Source organism: Antechinus flavipes, chromosome 3, assembly GCF_016432865.1.
Source record: "Antechinus flavipes isolate AdamAnt ecotype Samford, QLD, Australia chromosome 3, AdamAnt_v2, whole genome shotgun sequence".
In the NCBI taxonomy this organism is placed as follows: domain Eukaryota; kingdom Metazoa; phylum Chordata; class Mammalia; order Dasyuromorphia; family Dasyuridae; genus Antechinus; species Antechinus flavipes.
In genome coordinates this window covers 382,229,485-382,242,406 of record NC_067400.1, presented here as the reverse complement: position 1 = coordinate 382,242,406, position 12,922 = coordinate 382,229,485, and the positions used below count along the sequence as shown (strand labels likewise).

General features: G+C 34.9%; 1 protein-coding gene across 1 annotated transcript in view; it reads left to right on the top strand.

Annotated features, from left to right (window-relative positions):
- LOC127557273 (aldehyde oxidase 4-like) overlaps positions 1–12,922 on the top strand; it is a 91,713-nt gene that overhangs the window by 59,418 nt on the left and 19,373 nt on the right. The window contains exons 20-22 of the mRNA XM_051990655.1: positions 569–665; positions 7,763–7,884; positions 9,849–9,982. Coding sequence (XP_051846615.1) covers positions 569–665; positions 7,763–7,884; positions 9,849–9,982 — 353 coding nt within the window. The remainder of the gene's footprint in view (positions 1–568; positions 666–7,762; positions 7,885–9,848; positions 9,983–12,922) is intronic.

Here is a 12,922-nt window from a genome sequence, read left to right as displayed (position 1 = left end):
TTACCATCTGGCTCTTGGAAAGATGCTGTTTCACAGAATCAGTTATTTCCATTATACTTGATATTGTTGGTTCTTTATAGACAAAACCTAGAAGAACCTTCACAAATTCCAGGATAGTGGTGGAGGAGCCTTACACTGTTTAGTATGTATACCAGTGGGAATAGTTGTGATAAGGAGCTGCAAAATTAGATTCTATAACAAGGAATATATATATGAATCCTTGTTTTTCTGAATTCCATCTACTTCTTTGGGGAATAGATTGCCTAAGGTACAGTGGGACACCACAAGGTAACCTTGAATTATTTGGGTATTTGTGATATTTTATGACAACAGCTCTTTGAGAATAAATACTCATTTCTTCTGTAATCTTCTTCCCAGAGTATATATTCAATAAATTCATGGAATGAATAAATAAAGTAAATGATGTTTATGAACAAATCAAAATTATACCTCTGTTTATTGTCACTGAAATAGGTCTGTGAGAATTTGAGGCTAGGACAGCTAACAATGACATTAAAACTCCTCTGAAAAATATCTTAATGTGTCTGTTTATTTTTTTTCTGCACAGGAAGCCATAAAACATAATTCCTTTTTATTTAAAGAGAAGAAAATAGAAAAGGGAAATGTAGAAAAAGCATTCAAATATGTAGATGAAATCATTGAAGGTAAGTTTTTCCTTATGTGGGATGCGTAATTTGCAGGTATCCTTCAGAGAGCTAGTAATGTTAACTGAAAATTAGGATAGAGATTGGATCTGGATATATAGATCTGTAAGTAACTATGTATAGAAATTATAGTTGAAATTATAGAACCTGGGTTCTAAGAAAAAGCAGAAAAAAGACTCAAGACAAATTTTTGTCAGATATTCATGATTGGGAAAGTGGGAATTACATCTAGAATGCAGAATATGGAGGAAGGAAAGAAGATGAAGGAACAATCTTTCAGTAGAAGGAGTATCAGAAGACAAGTACCATCCACGTTCTATATAACCAATTTTTTGATCTGGGATGTGATTAAATGTTTATGAGAAGCTTAAGAGTAAGGAAACTCTGCTAATGAAGTTGCTTTGCAGATTATTACCTTAAGCATATGGGGGTTAAATTATTACCCTAAGCATATGGAGGTTATTGTCTTAAGCATATGGAAGGCTACAAATCTAATATATATATATCAAAGAAAGATTCTGATCCCATCTCTTCCTGACTCCCAGTCTAAGACTCTATCCACTATAGCAAAGTGACTCAATAAACTAACTCAATGTAAGGAACTAAATATTTAAATCAATTTATTAATATTTCAATATTTAGAAAGTGATTTTATCATGACATATAAGAGGTGAAATCTGTTCCTCTCCAGCCTATGGATCCCTTACCTCCAGGCACAGTAGGCTTGACCATTTCACTTCCTTGTATGTACAAAACAGTGTCCATCCACACACTGATGTGGGAAACTGGGGAATGTATAGATAATATCCCAGTCACTAATACAGGTAGACAATGTGTGACTTATCACCCAGGAGACGTAGTAGCATCAGGTTTACTCATACAGAATCCTAATAAGCAGCCTCGTGATAGTCACCCAGGTTCTGACTCCAGACCACAAAAACCAGAAATATATTGGACAGCAGCAGTAACGGCTGATCGACCTATGCTCACTATCTATATAAATGGCCTACCATTGGAAGGATTGGTAGACACAGGTGTGGATCGTACAGTTATTAGAGGTGCCAGTTGGCCCAGTCACTGGCCAAAGATTAAAGCAGATACCTATATGTCTGGAGTAGGAGGATCAATAGCAGCTGAAGTTAGTGCTGCCCCTATGAGATGGACTTTTGAAGGCAAAACAGGAGTTTTTACTCCTTTTATAGTTAAAAAAATCCCCATCAATCTGTGGGGAAGAGACGTTTTACAACAATTGGGGTTAAAAATGAGTACTTCGGTTTTTTAATCAGGGCTGCTGTTGAAGGCCTGCCAACACTTTCACCTATTCCTATCCAATGGAAAACTGATACACCAGTGTGGATAGAACAGTGGCCCTTAAGTAGCGATAAAATTCAGGCCTTATTAGATATAGTACAGGAGCAGCTTGAACAAGGGCATTTACAACCTTCTCTAAGTCCTTGGAATTCACCAGTGTTCGTTGTAAAAAAGAAATCGGGAAAATGGAGGATGCTCACTGATTTAAGAAAAGTGAACGAACAGATGGAAACTATGGGAACTCTTCAGCCTGGACTTCCATCTCCTACTCAGCTTCCTAGAGAATGGCCTCTTTGGGTTATAGACATCAAGGATTGTTTCTATTCCATTCCTCTGGATAAGGAGGATATGAAGAGATTTGCCTTTTCGGTGCCCAGTGTCAATTTAGCTGAGCCTTATAAAAGATATGAATGGACGCTTTTGCCACAGAGTATGAAGAACAGCCCCACTATGTGTCAAATGTATGTTGCTGCTGCTCTTGCTCCAATAAGAAAAGCATTTCCAAAAGTTATGCTATTACATTATATGGATGATATATTGGGATGTGCACCGGAGGAACAAATTCTAGAAGCATGTCTACAAAAAACCATAGAAACACTAAGATACTACAAACTTCATATCGCTACAGAAAAAATTCAAAGGCATACTCCTTTTCAATATTTAGGATATGAAATATATCCTAAGGCACTTACTCTACAAAAACTGTCTTTAAGAACAGAGATGTTGAACACCTTAAATGATTTCCAAAAATTAATAGGAGATATCCAATGGATGCGTCCAGTATTAGGTTTAACTACCAATCAATTGCAACCCCTATATGACATTTTAAGGGGAGACACTGCTTTAAATTCACCACGCCAGCTTACAAAAGAAGCTCAAGAGACCTTGAGAGAAGTTGAACTGGCTTTATCCAATGTAGTTGAGAGAGTAACTCAAAAACCCTTGGAAATATCAGTTTTTGCTACGAAAGAAGCACCCACAGCAGTCCTTCATCAAGGAGACAGTGTGATAGAGTGGGTGAACCTCCCAGCACAACCAGAACAAAGCCTTACGCCTTACCCAGTGCTTGTGGCTAGGATTCTATTAAAGGCCATTAAGTGAGCAATACAATTATCTGGGACAAGACCTGACAAGATATATACCTTCTATACAAATGCACAAATTAATGCATGCTGTGAAACCATCCCAGAGTGGCAGATTTTATTGGCCATGGCTCCAAATTTTGCACATGGATCTCCATTAAAGATAACCAGACTACTGCATAATTGGCAATGGATTTTTGAAGAGAAGGTTTCTAAGGTTCCTCTTGAAGGACCAACCATCTTTACAGACGCAGCCAAACAAAATATTTGTGCTGTATACTCTCATGATCTAACCGTAAAAAGAGTAGTCAGAACTCCTTTTCAGTCCACTCAGCAGAACGAATTATATGCGATCATGCTAGCTCTCACTTATTACCCAGGCGACATAAATATAATATCTGATTCAGCCTATTCAGTAGGTGTGGTACAAAGAATTGCCACAGCCCAAATAAAATTTGCAGCTTCTAATATATATCAGCTCTTTAAGGAACTTCAAGAGCAAGTGAGAAAGCATCCAGGAAAGATTTATATCCTGCATGTCCATTCACATAGTGGACTTCCAGGTCCTATTTTTGATGGAAATTCAAAGGCAGATAGCCTTTTAACTATGTTGGCCAGTACGCCTTTATTTCAGGAGGCCCAGGAATCCCATTCTAAATACCATCAGGCTGCTCGAGCTTTGCGTTTACAGTTTGGGATTACAAGAGAAGAAGCTAGGAGCATAGTGAAAAGCTGTACAGCTTGCCTTCCCTTCCAAGCTCCTACACTGCCTCCAGGGAAGAATCCTCGTGGTTTGAGACCCAATGAAATCTGGCAAATGGATGTGACTCATTATAAATCTTTTGGTCGTCTGTCTTTTATCCACGTTGTGGTAGACACCTTTTCAGGATTCACTTTTGCCATACCAGCAGCAAAAGAGACAGCCCGAGTGGTCACTGAATTCCTCATTCAAGCATTCGCAATTATGGGTGTGCCACAAGAAATAAAAACAGATAATGGACCGGCATATACCTCCAAACATTTTGAACACTTTTGTGCACAGTATAAGATTTTACACACTACTGGCATATTCTTCAATCCTCAAGGTCAAGCAATAGTAGAAAGAAGAAACAGAGACATTAAGACACTCCTCCAAAAACAAAAGAAAGGGGGAGCCACGGGTAACCCTAGAGAACTTCTAAATTTAGTTCTCTATACCATTAATTTTTTAATCTTTGATAAAGATGCACTGGCTCCAGCAGACAGGTTTTATAACCCACCAGAAGAGCAGTGTCCAATGCGAGCAGCTCCACTATCTTTAGATAATCGCCAGGTGATGTGGAGAGACCCAGAAAGTGGTGAATGGAAGGGACCAGATAGGCTAACTGCTTGGGGGAGAGGATTTGCTTGCATCTCTACAAGTGGAGAAGGAATCAGATGGGTGCCTACGAGCCGCATTCGCCTTGTCCATCGCAGAAAGATGGAGCAGACCCTTGAAACAAAGGAGAAGACCCAAGAAATATCGGGTGGTTCTGTTGCTGATTGTGCTCACAAGAATTATTAGATTCCTGGCACATGAACTAATGGACAATGGAATCCTATTGGACTGTTTCTAGGACTTATGGACATGTGTAAATTTTCAGATTGATTCTTGTTATTTGTTACATTACTACTAGCCTGTGTTATATTGCTATGTGCTCATGTAAATTATGTATAATGCCTCCCATATTGATGGATTTATGTATACCATGTATATCTGTTACAAAGTTCTGGCCCATATTGATGGATTTATGTGTACCCCCTCAGAAACCCCCTATGTTTTAAAAAAAAAGAAAGGGGGAGATGTTGGAATCCTTACTAACTGCTAAGTAATTAGAGTTGATCTAATCTTACAAGAAGTTGTTTTGGCCAGAACCTGAAACAAGGTACTAAGTAGAACTAATCAAGACAAGGCTTGTGTTCCCACCTTTACTCAAGGGAGTCCACACCTTAAAACTCTTTGGGCCAGAGAGCACTATGGGAGAAAACCCATAATCCCATTCTCTCAGAAGGTTCAGATATAAGGCGAGACAGCCATTCCAGAATACACTTTTTTCCTCTTGGCTGGCTGATCGCGCTGGACTCGAGAGGAACGACTCTGCTGCAGAGAACACTTTTGACGGACTTCAGTGGAGCTACGCCAGAAGCCCTCTCTCCGCAGCAAGTTGGTGACGGGGCTCCCCAGAAGGAGATAAGAGAGATCTTCCATCTCTGTTGGAGGCAGAAGAAAGCAGAGGCAGAGGCTGAAGGACAGAACCTTTGGATTTGGAGACATCCGAAGGGCTCTAAGCCTCTAAACCGGCTGTGCCCTGAGAAGAACAAACTCCAACATTTGAACTCTAACAATTATGTCCATTCCAGAGTTGAAGAAACTGAGATTCAGAAAGATAAAATCATTTATACATAGTTACAAAGCTAATGATCCATAATGGAATGAAAATTTGAACTAAGAGCTCTTGATGTTATTGAGTGTTCCTTCTGCTTCATCATGCTGCCTCTCATCATAACTATCAAATGCTATCCAAAGTGCCCTGCTTCAGTGGTTTGATAAATTCTGTCTGGAAATTCATGAAATTGGTTCATACTCTCTTTGATATCCTCTCCATAGTGGATGTGTAGGGAAGAATAGAAGAGAATCTAGTTAGGACTCCAAATATAAGTTGACAATTATTATCTTTTTTAAAATCATTTTTTATTATCTAAAAATATATTTTCATGATCCTAGGGAAAGAAACTTTGATAGTCATTTTTGTTTTGCTAGTTTAGGAAGATATCTCTTTTATATCTTTCTCCTTGAAAGAGACAATCAAACTTTCCCCTTTCAAAAGTATCATTCTTTTTTCAATGAATGCAGTTCAAATCCCTCTTAAAAATCAAGGAAATAAAGGTTTAGTTACTTCATATTATCTGATCTAATCATCTAATCCCTAAAAAATGTCTAGAAGTTGTTTTTAGACAAACATAAATCTAGAGTATGTAGAGTATAAATCTAATCTATACGCATATATATGTGTGTGCATGAATATATATGTATATACACACATATGCATTTGTATACACATTCACACATACATGTATATATTTGTATGTATACCTAAATCTATTTCTATCTCTATGTCTATCTCTATCTATCTATCCCAACCTAAAATCTCTATATCTTGAGGCCCTGTCAGTATTGGATATATCTTGTGGACAGTTCAGATAGATCCTAATAATCAATTTCTCAAGGCCATTTTTCAGAGCAATGTGAAAATTATAATGGCAGGATGTTGGTTCATTTACATATATATGTATATGTATACATGTGGGTATATATGAAAAATGCAAATAAAGCTTTGTACTACTTCAGTCTTTTCCCTAGGAACACTATCCTAGAAGAAAAATGTATATGGTTTAAGGATTCTTAATTCCTCATTCCTACTTTTTTAGATATAATATTCATTCATCTTTGTATATTATTCCTAACCAATAGAGATATCAGCAACATGTACTAAAGTTCAGTTTCTTTTCTCAATTGGATTGACCATAAAAAGGCTTTAAAGTCAATGATAAAACAAAAATAGCATAATATAGTCTAAAGCTAAGATTCAGTTTCTCTTCCATCCATAAAACTGATAAGCTGAAACCTGAGACAGAAAAAGGATAATCTAAAGGTCCATTGGATAGCATTGCTTAATGACCAAAAGTACACAAGAAATAACTTTAGCTCACTCCATCCCAAAGCTATGCTTACTGACTCAGATACTTTAAAACAACAAACTACCCTAATGAAACAGGATACTCATCTTCTGAAAGAGAAGGGAAAGCCTTTGACTGCAGATTGAAAAATAAATTTTATATGTGGCCAATATAGAAATTTGTTCTATTTGACTATATGTATTTCTTACAAAGGTTTTCTTCTTCTTCTTTTTTTAACTAAGGGATATAGGAAGAGAAAAATAAATTTATGCTAATTGGAAAAAAAGCAAAACTTATCTTGTATCACTGAGTAGTTAGGAAGGATCATTAATATATAGCTCAACCTAATTTTGGTCCCTTTTAAAGGAAAACAGGAATATGGGCAAGCTAGGAAGAACGCAAACATTATATTAAAAATAAATGTGTGTTAAACTATATTTTAATGTTGCCTCTGTCTTTCTTCTATGAGGTTATTTTGAAAAAGAAATTGAGTTTACCAAGCAAAATTTTCAAATAATAGAATGAGATATATTGAAAGGAAATGGATTGTAACTCTGGGAATAATTTTACCTAAGAAGGGCTTAATTCCTATGGGTGTCCAAGTGCCTTACAAAGATTGAAAATATATGACAATAAGAGTTCCTTCTCACTTAACTAAGCCTAAGGTGAAATCAAAGGTGAAATGCTTTAATACAAAGCAGAATAAAATAATTACAATATGCTTACCATAGACTTATAAAGGTGGGAGCTGGAAAGGAATTGAGAAATCATCTAGACTCATGTCTTCATTTTATAGATAAAGAAAACGAGGTACAGAAAAGCTATATCTTTTGTCCATGGTCAGAAAGATAGCTAAAGATGCAGTCAGGACTAGAATATATAATTTTAAATCAAAAGAAAGAAAGAAAGTAACATTTCTAAGCTAATATATGTTTTTTTTCTGTATCAAGTGAATATAATAAATGATTATGTAAAACTTTACTTTTCCTTTCCTTATAATTACAACAGGTGAAGTCCATGTTGAAGGGCAAGAACATTTTTATATGGAAACACAAACTATACTGGTTTTCCCAACAGAAGATAAAGAAATGATGATATACACAGGAACACAGCACCCAACCCAAGTTCAGGTAAAATGGGGGCATTTTCAGAAAGCCTTGTCTTCTTTCCTCTTTTGGATCATGCCATAAGTTTGTTATTGATGGATGCCATCACAGTATTATAGATGGAGCATAATGGTCCTATAGTCTTTAAATATCAAATTATCACCTTCCTTTCTAGCACACTGTTCATGAAATCCAGAATTTTAAAAACAAACAAAAATAGAACAGATGGCTCCTTAAAAAGCTTTCAGAACAATTAGAAGGTTTTTTACATTCCCAAATCCTAAGTTCTCCATCTCTCCAAGAACATGATTATATAGCTAAGTTTAAAGAAAAGAAACTGCAAAATTTACATTATTCTTTGAAAGTTGTTTTTCAAATATTGATTGCCATGTGTGTTTCCTACCTTAGCCAATTATGAATGTGTAAAAATAATATGATAGAATTGTAGAGCCATCCTATTTAGTAAAATAACCTGCAACATTGTTTTATGAAATGTAATAATATTTCTCCAATAACAGAAAAAACGCCACATCCATTTTCTCTCAAAAATGCAGTCTCATATCATTCTATACAGAAACAGACGTAGCAAAAATAATTGAAACTAATGATGCAATTATATATTAAAGGAAATTCTACCTGTATTTTCATTATGTATTAAATTTTAGAGCTGTATAAGTGAATACTTAGGAAAACAGTACACAGTAGCCATAACAATGTAAATGAAAAGAATAAATACCAAGCTTAATACCAAGGAATTAATATGAAAAGATCTCTTTCCCATTATTACTAGAGATTGGGAAGTCCAGATGATAAAACACTACAAATAATGCCAGTCATTTTTGATATATTTATTGGTTTTCCTGGATGAAAATTTTCAACCTTGACTTTAGAGCTAATTGCATGTAGATTTAACTTTCTATAGCAGTTATAATTTTTAATTCATTTTTATTGTCTGCTTATTCACTTTTTTGTTTGTTTGTTTTGTTTTGCTGAGGCAATTGGGATTAAGTGACTTGCCTAGGGTCACACAGCTAGGAAGTGTTAAGTGTCTGAGACCAGATTTGAACTCAGGTCCTCTTGACTTCAGGGATATTGCTCTATCCATTGCACCACCTAGCTGCCCCTGCTTATTAGTTTTTAAAAAATTAACTAGTTTATTTCACTTCTTTATGTCCAGGCTAACCTCTTTTCTGAGCCTTAATTCCATATCACCAATTACATTTTGGTTATCTAAAATTATATATACCATAGATATCTCAAGCTCAATATGGTCAAAACAGAATTAATTTTCCCTCTATTTTACCCCCCCTCTCCCCAGCATGTGCCTCTTCCTAATTTCCCTAGTATTCTTTAGGGTACTAGGTTTACAATCTTGTCATTCTTAACTAATTCTTTACTCATACTCACCTCATATATCAAATTCATATATAACACATTGTCAACTTTTGTACTTTCTACCTTCACATTTTTAGTATATGTCACCTTCCTGGCATTCAGCTTCAGCCCTGGTTCAAACCTTCTTTATGTCATGTACAACCACTTTCTAGTTGGTCTTCCGCCTTAATTTTTCTACAATCCAGTGGCATAGGCTATTTCTTGAACAGGACAGACTCTACATCTTCTGAGTATACCTTCTCCCTGACCACTTACACTTACATGCTTACAATGTTCTCCCTCCTTACTTCCACTTCTTAGCTTTCCTGCACTCCTCTGTTGTTACTTTTCATTTACTCTGAAAGTATTTTGGTCACAGTTAGTTTTTTTTTTTTTTTTTTGTCATTCCTATTAGAATGTTTATTTTTGGTGGGACAGTGACTATGTTTTTTCTTTCTTTGTAATTCTAGAAGTTAACACAGTGCTTAGTATATAACAAGCTCTTAATCAATAAGTACTTAATTCACTGACCTAATAAGTTACTATTCTAATTTTCATCTTATCTATAAAACTTAAATTGACTCATCATAAAAACAAGACATTGCCTCTTGTAGAACTTTGTAGCTGCTGCTTTGGGTGTCCCAAGGAACAGGATTATGTGCCACATGAAACGAACTGGTGGAGCCTTTGGAGGGAAAATGACCAAGCCTTCTCTGCTGGGAGCTGTTGCTGCAGTGGCTGCTCACAAGTAAGATTTTTTTGTAATCAAAAAGATTAATAATTATTTATATTAAAGACTCACTGGAGAGAGTACTGGATTTAGAGTCAGGAAAGCCTGAATTCAAATCCTGCCTTAGACACTTAATAATTATGTAACCCTAAGTGAAACACTTCAGTTTCCTCATCTGTAAAATAGAATCATTATTATATTTACCTTCAAAGGTAATTGTAAGGATCAAATTATATAAAATTACACAACAAATACTTGCTATATGAATACTATCATCAATATAAAAAAATCCTAATACTAAATATGATCTTTTGGTCTTAATAATTCCATCCAGACATTTTTATTAAGCATATTTCACATATCATTCATTGTCTTCAGAATATTGAATTTGTGGTTTCTAACCAAAATTGTATTTTAATTTGTAAGAATAATTCAGAATGTGAATTAAAATTATATCATGAAGTTTATCAACAAAACATATAATTCAGAGGACATTGCAATGTTTGTTCATGAATCCTCCTAGATCTGTATTGTTAGTGCCTTTTTTTGAAAGGGAAAAGAGGACATTACAAAATTTCTAACAATCACACATGTTTTTCCTTGTGTCTGGCATTTTCTGTAAGACATTATACAACAGCAGAACATAGAAGAAAAAGCATGAAAGTATCTAGTGTGATATTAATAAAATTGCTTCCATGGTGGATATATGTTTTTTAATACATATGTGGAATTAGAGAATAACAAACTTGAAATTGTTTTGGATCTGTGAAGTAGGGATTGGATTGCACTTATATAGATAGATTGTTCCCAACAATTTACACTCATTATTTTCTTCCTTGAAATAAGAGCCAATTTATTAAGAATGTAAACTTAAATTTTATGTTGATCATATTGAAAAAGGTTGACCCCTAAAAATTTGCTTATCAAAGAGATAGTTTAATTTTTTATATAACTGCTTTGAATTACTTGTCCTTGGTCTTTGTCCCCCTTACCTCTAGTAGCAATTTATAATTTATAATTTACAAACCACAATTAGAGAAAAATATATAGGGCTAATGCTCAGAGAAGAAATACACATTCACACATACAGATAATAAAGTGGGAATAGAAATCGAATCTTTAGTGTTCAGTAAAAATAGTTTCTATGACATACTTCTGAGTCATGTGAACAAGAAGATGGAGAACTACAAATATTCTCTGACCCCTACCACTTCTCAAATCTTTCTAGAACAGAAATTATATATGGAAGATAAAATTGAAGCAATCTCCATGATCTAGAATCCACCATACTAATTTCCAGTTATCTCAGCAGTTTTTATCAAATAATGAATTCTTATCCCAAAAGTTAGGATCTTTGGGTTTGTCAAACACTAGATTGCTATAGTTGACTATTCTGTCTTGTGAACCTAACCTTTTCCACTGATCAACTAATCTATTTCTTAGCCAATACCAAATGATCTACAATCCACCTTCTTAAACTGTGAGTCATGAAGACCCACATGTGTTCTTAAACATCTTCTTAAACAAGGGGGTCATTACTCTTTATATAAAAAAGTAAAAAGAATTATAAGCGAGGAAGAAATGGGAAAATACCTCATAAAAGAGAAACTCAGAAGTTTTGCAGTAGAATGAGAAATGAGGAGAAGGAAATTGGAATTGGATCACGGAGGGAATAACTTACATCCTCAGTTGAATATAGAAATCTATCTTATCCAGCAGGGAAATAGGTGGGAAAGAGGATAAAAGAAAGGAAGAATGATAAGAAAGGGCAGATTAAATGAGGCAATGGTCAGAAACAAACCAGACTTAGGAGGAAGAGGATAAGAGAGAGAGAGAGAGAGAGAGAGAGAGAGAGAGAGAGAGAGAGAGAGAAAGAGAGAGAGAGAGAAATAAAACAGGACAAAAATGAGATGGAGATAAATGCATTGTAATCATAATTGTGAATATGAATGGAATGAGCATACTCATAAAATGTAAATGGATTAGCAGAATGGATTAGAAACCTGAGTCCAAAAATATGTTAGTTTACAAGAAATACACTTGGAAAAAGTATATACAGAGAATTTAAATAAGGGGCTAGAATAGAATGTACTATGTTACCCCAGAGATTCTACTAAAAAGCTATTGGAAATAATTCATAATTTTAGCAAAGTAGCTGGCTACAAAATAAATCCCCATAAATCCTCAGCATTTTTATACATCACCAACAAAACCCAACAGCAAGAGATACAAAGAGAAATTCCATTCAGAATAACTGTTGATACCATAAAATATTTGGGAATCTATCTACCAAAGGAAAGTCAGGAATTATATGAGCAAAATTATAAAAAAGTCTCCACACAAATAAAGTCAGACTTAAATAATTGGAAAAATATTAAGTGCTCTTGGATCGGCCGAGCGAACATAATAAAGATGACAATCTCCCTAAACTAATCTATTTATTTAGTGCTATACCAATCAGACTTCCAAGAAAATATTTTATTGATCTAGAAAAAATAACAACAAAATTCATATGGAACAATAAAAAGTCGAGAATCTCAAGGGAATTAATGAAAAAAAAATCAAATGAAGGTGGCCTAGCTGTACCTGATCTAAAATTATATTATAAAGCAGCAGTCACCAAAACCATTTGGTATTGGCTAAGAAATAGATTAGTGGATCAGTGGAAAAGGCTAGGCTCACAAGACAGAATAGTCAATTATAGCAATCTAGTGTTTGACAAACCCAAAGCCCCTAACTTCTGGGAAAAGAATTCATTATTTGATAAAAACTGCTGGGATAATTGGAAATTAGTATGGCAGAAATTAGGCATGGACCCACACTTAACACCATATACCAAGATAAGATCAAAATGGGTCTATGACCTAGGCATAAAGAACGAGATTATAAATAAATTAGAGGAACATAGAATAGTTTATCTCTCAGACTTGTGGAGGAGAAAGAAATTTGTGACCAAAG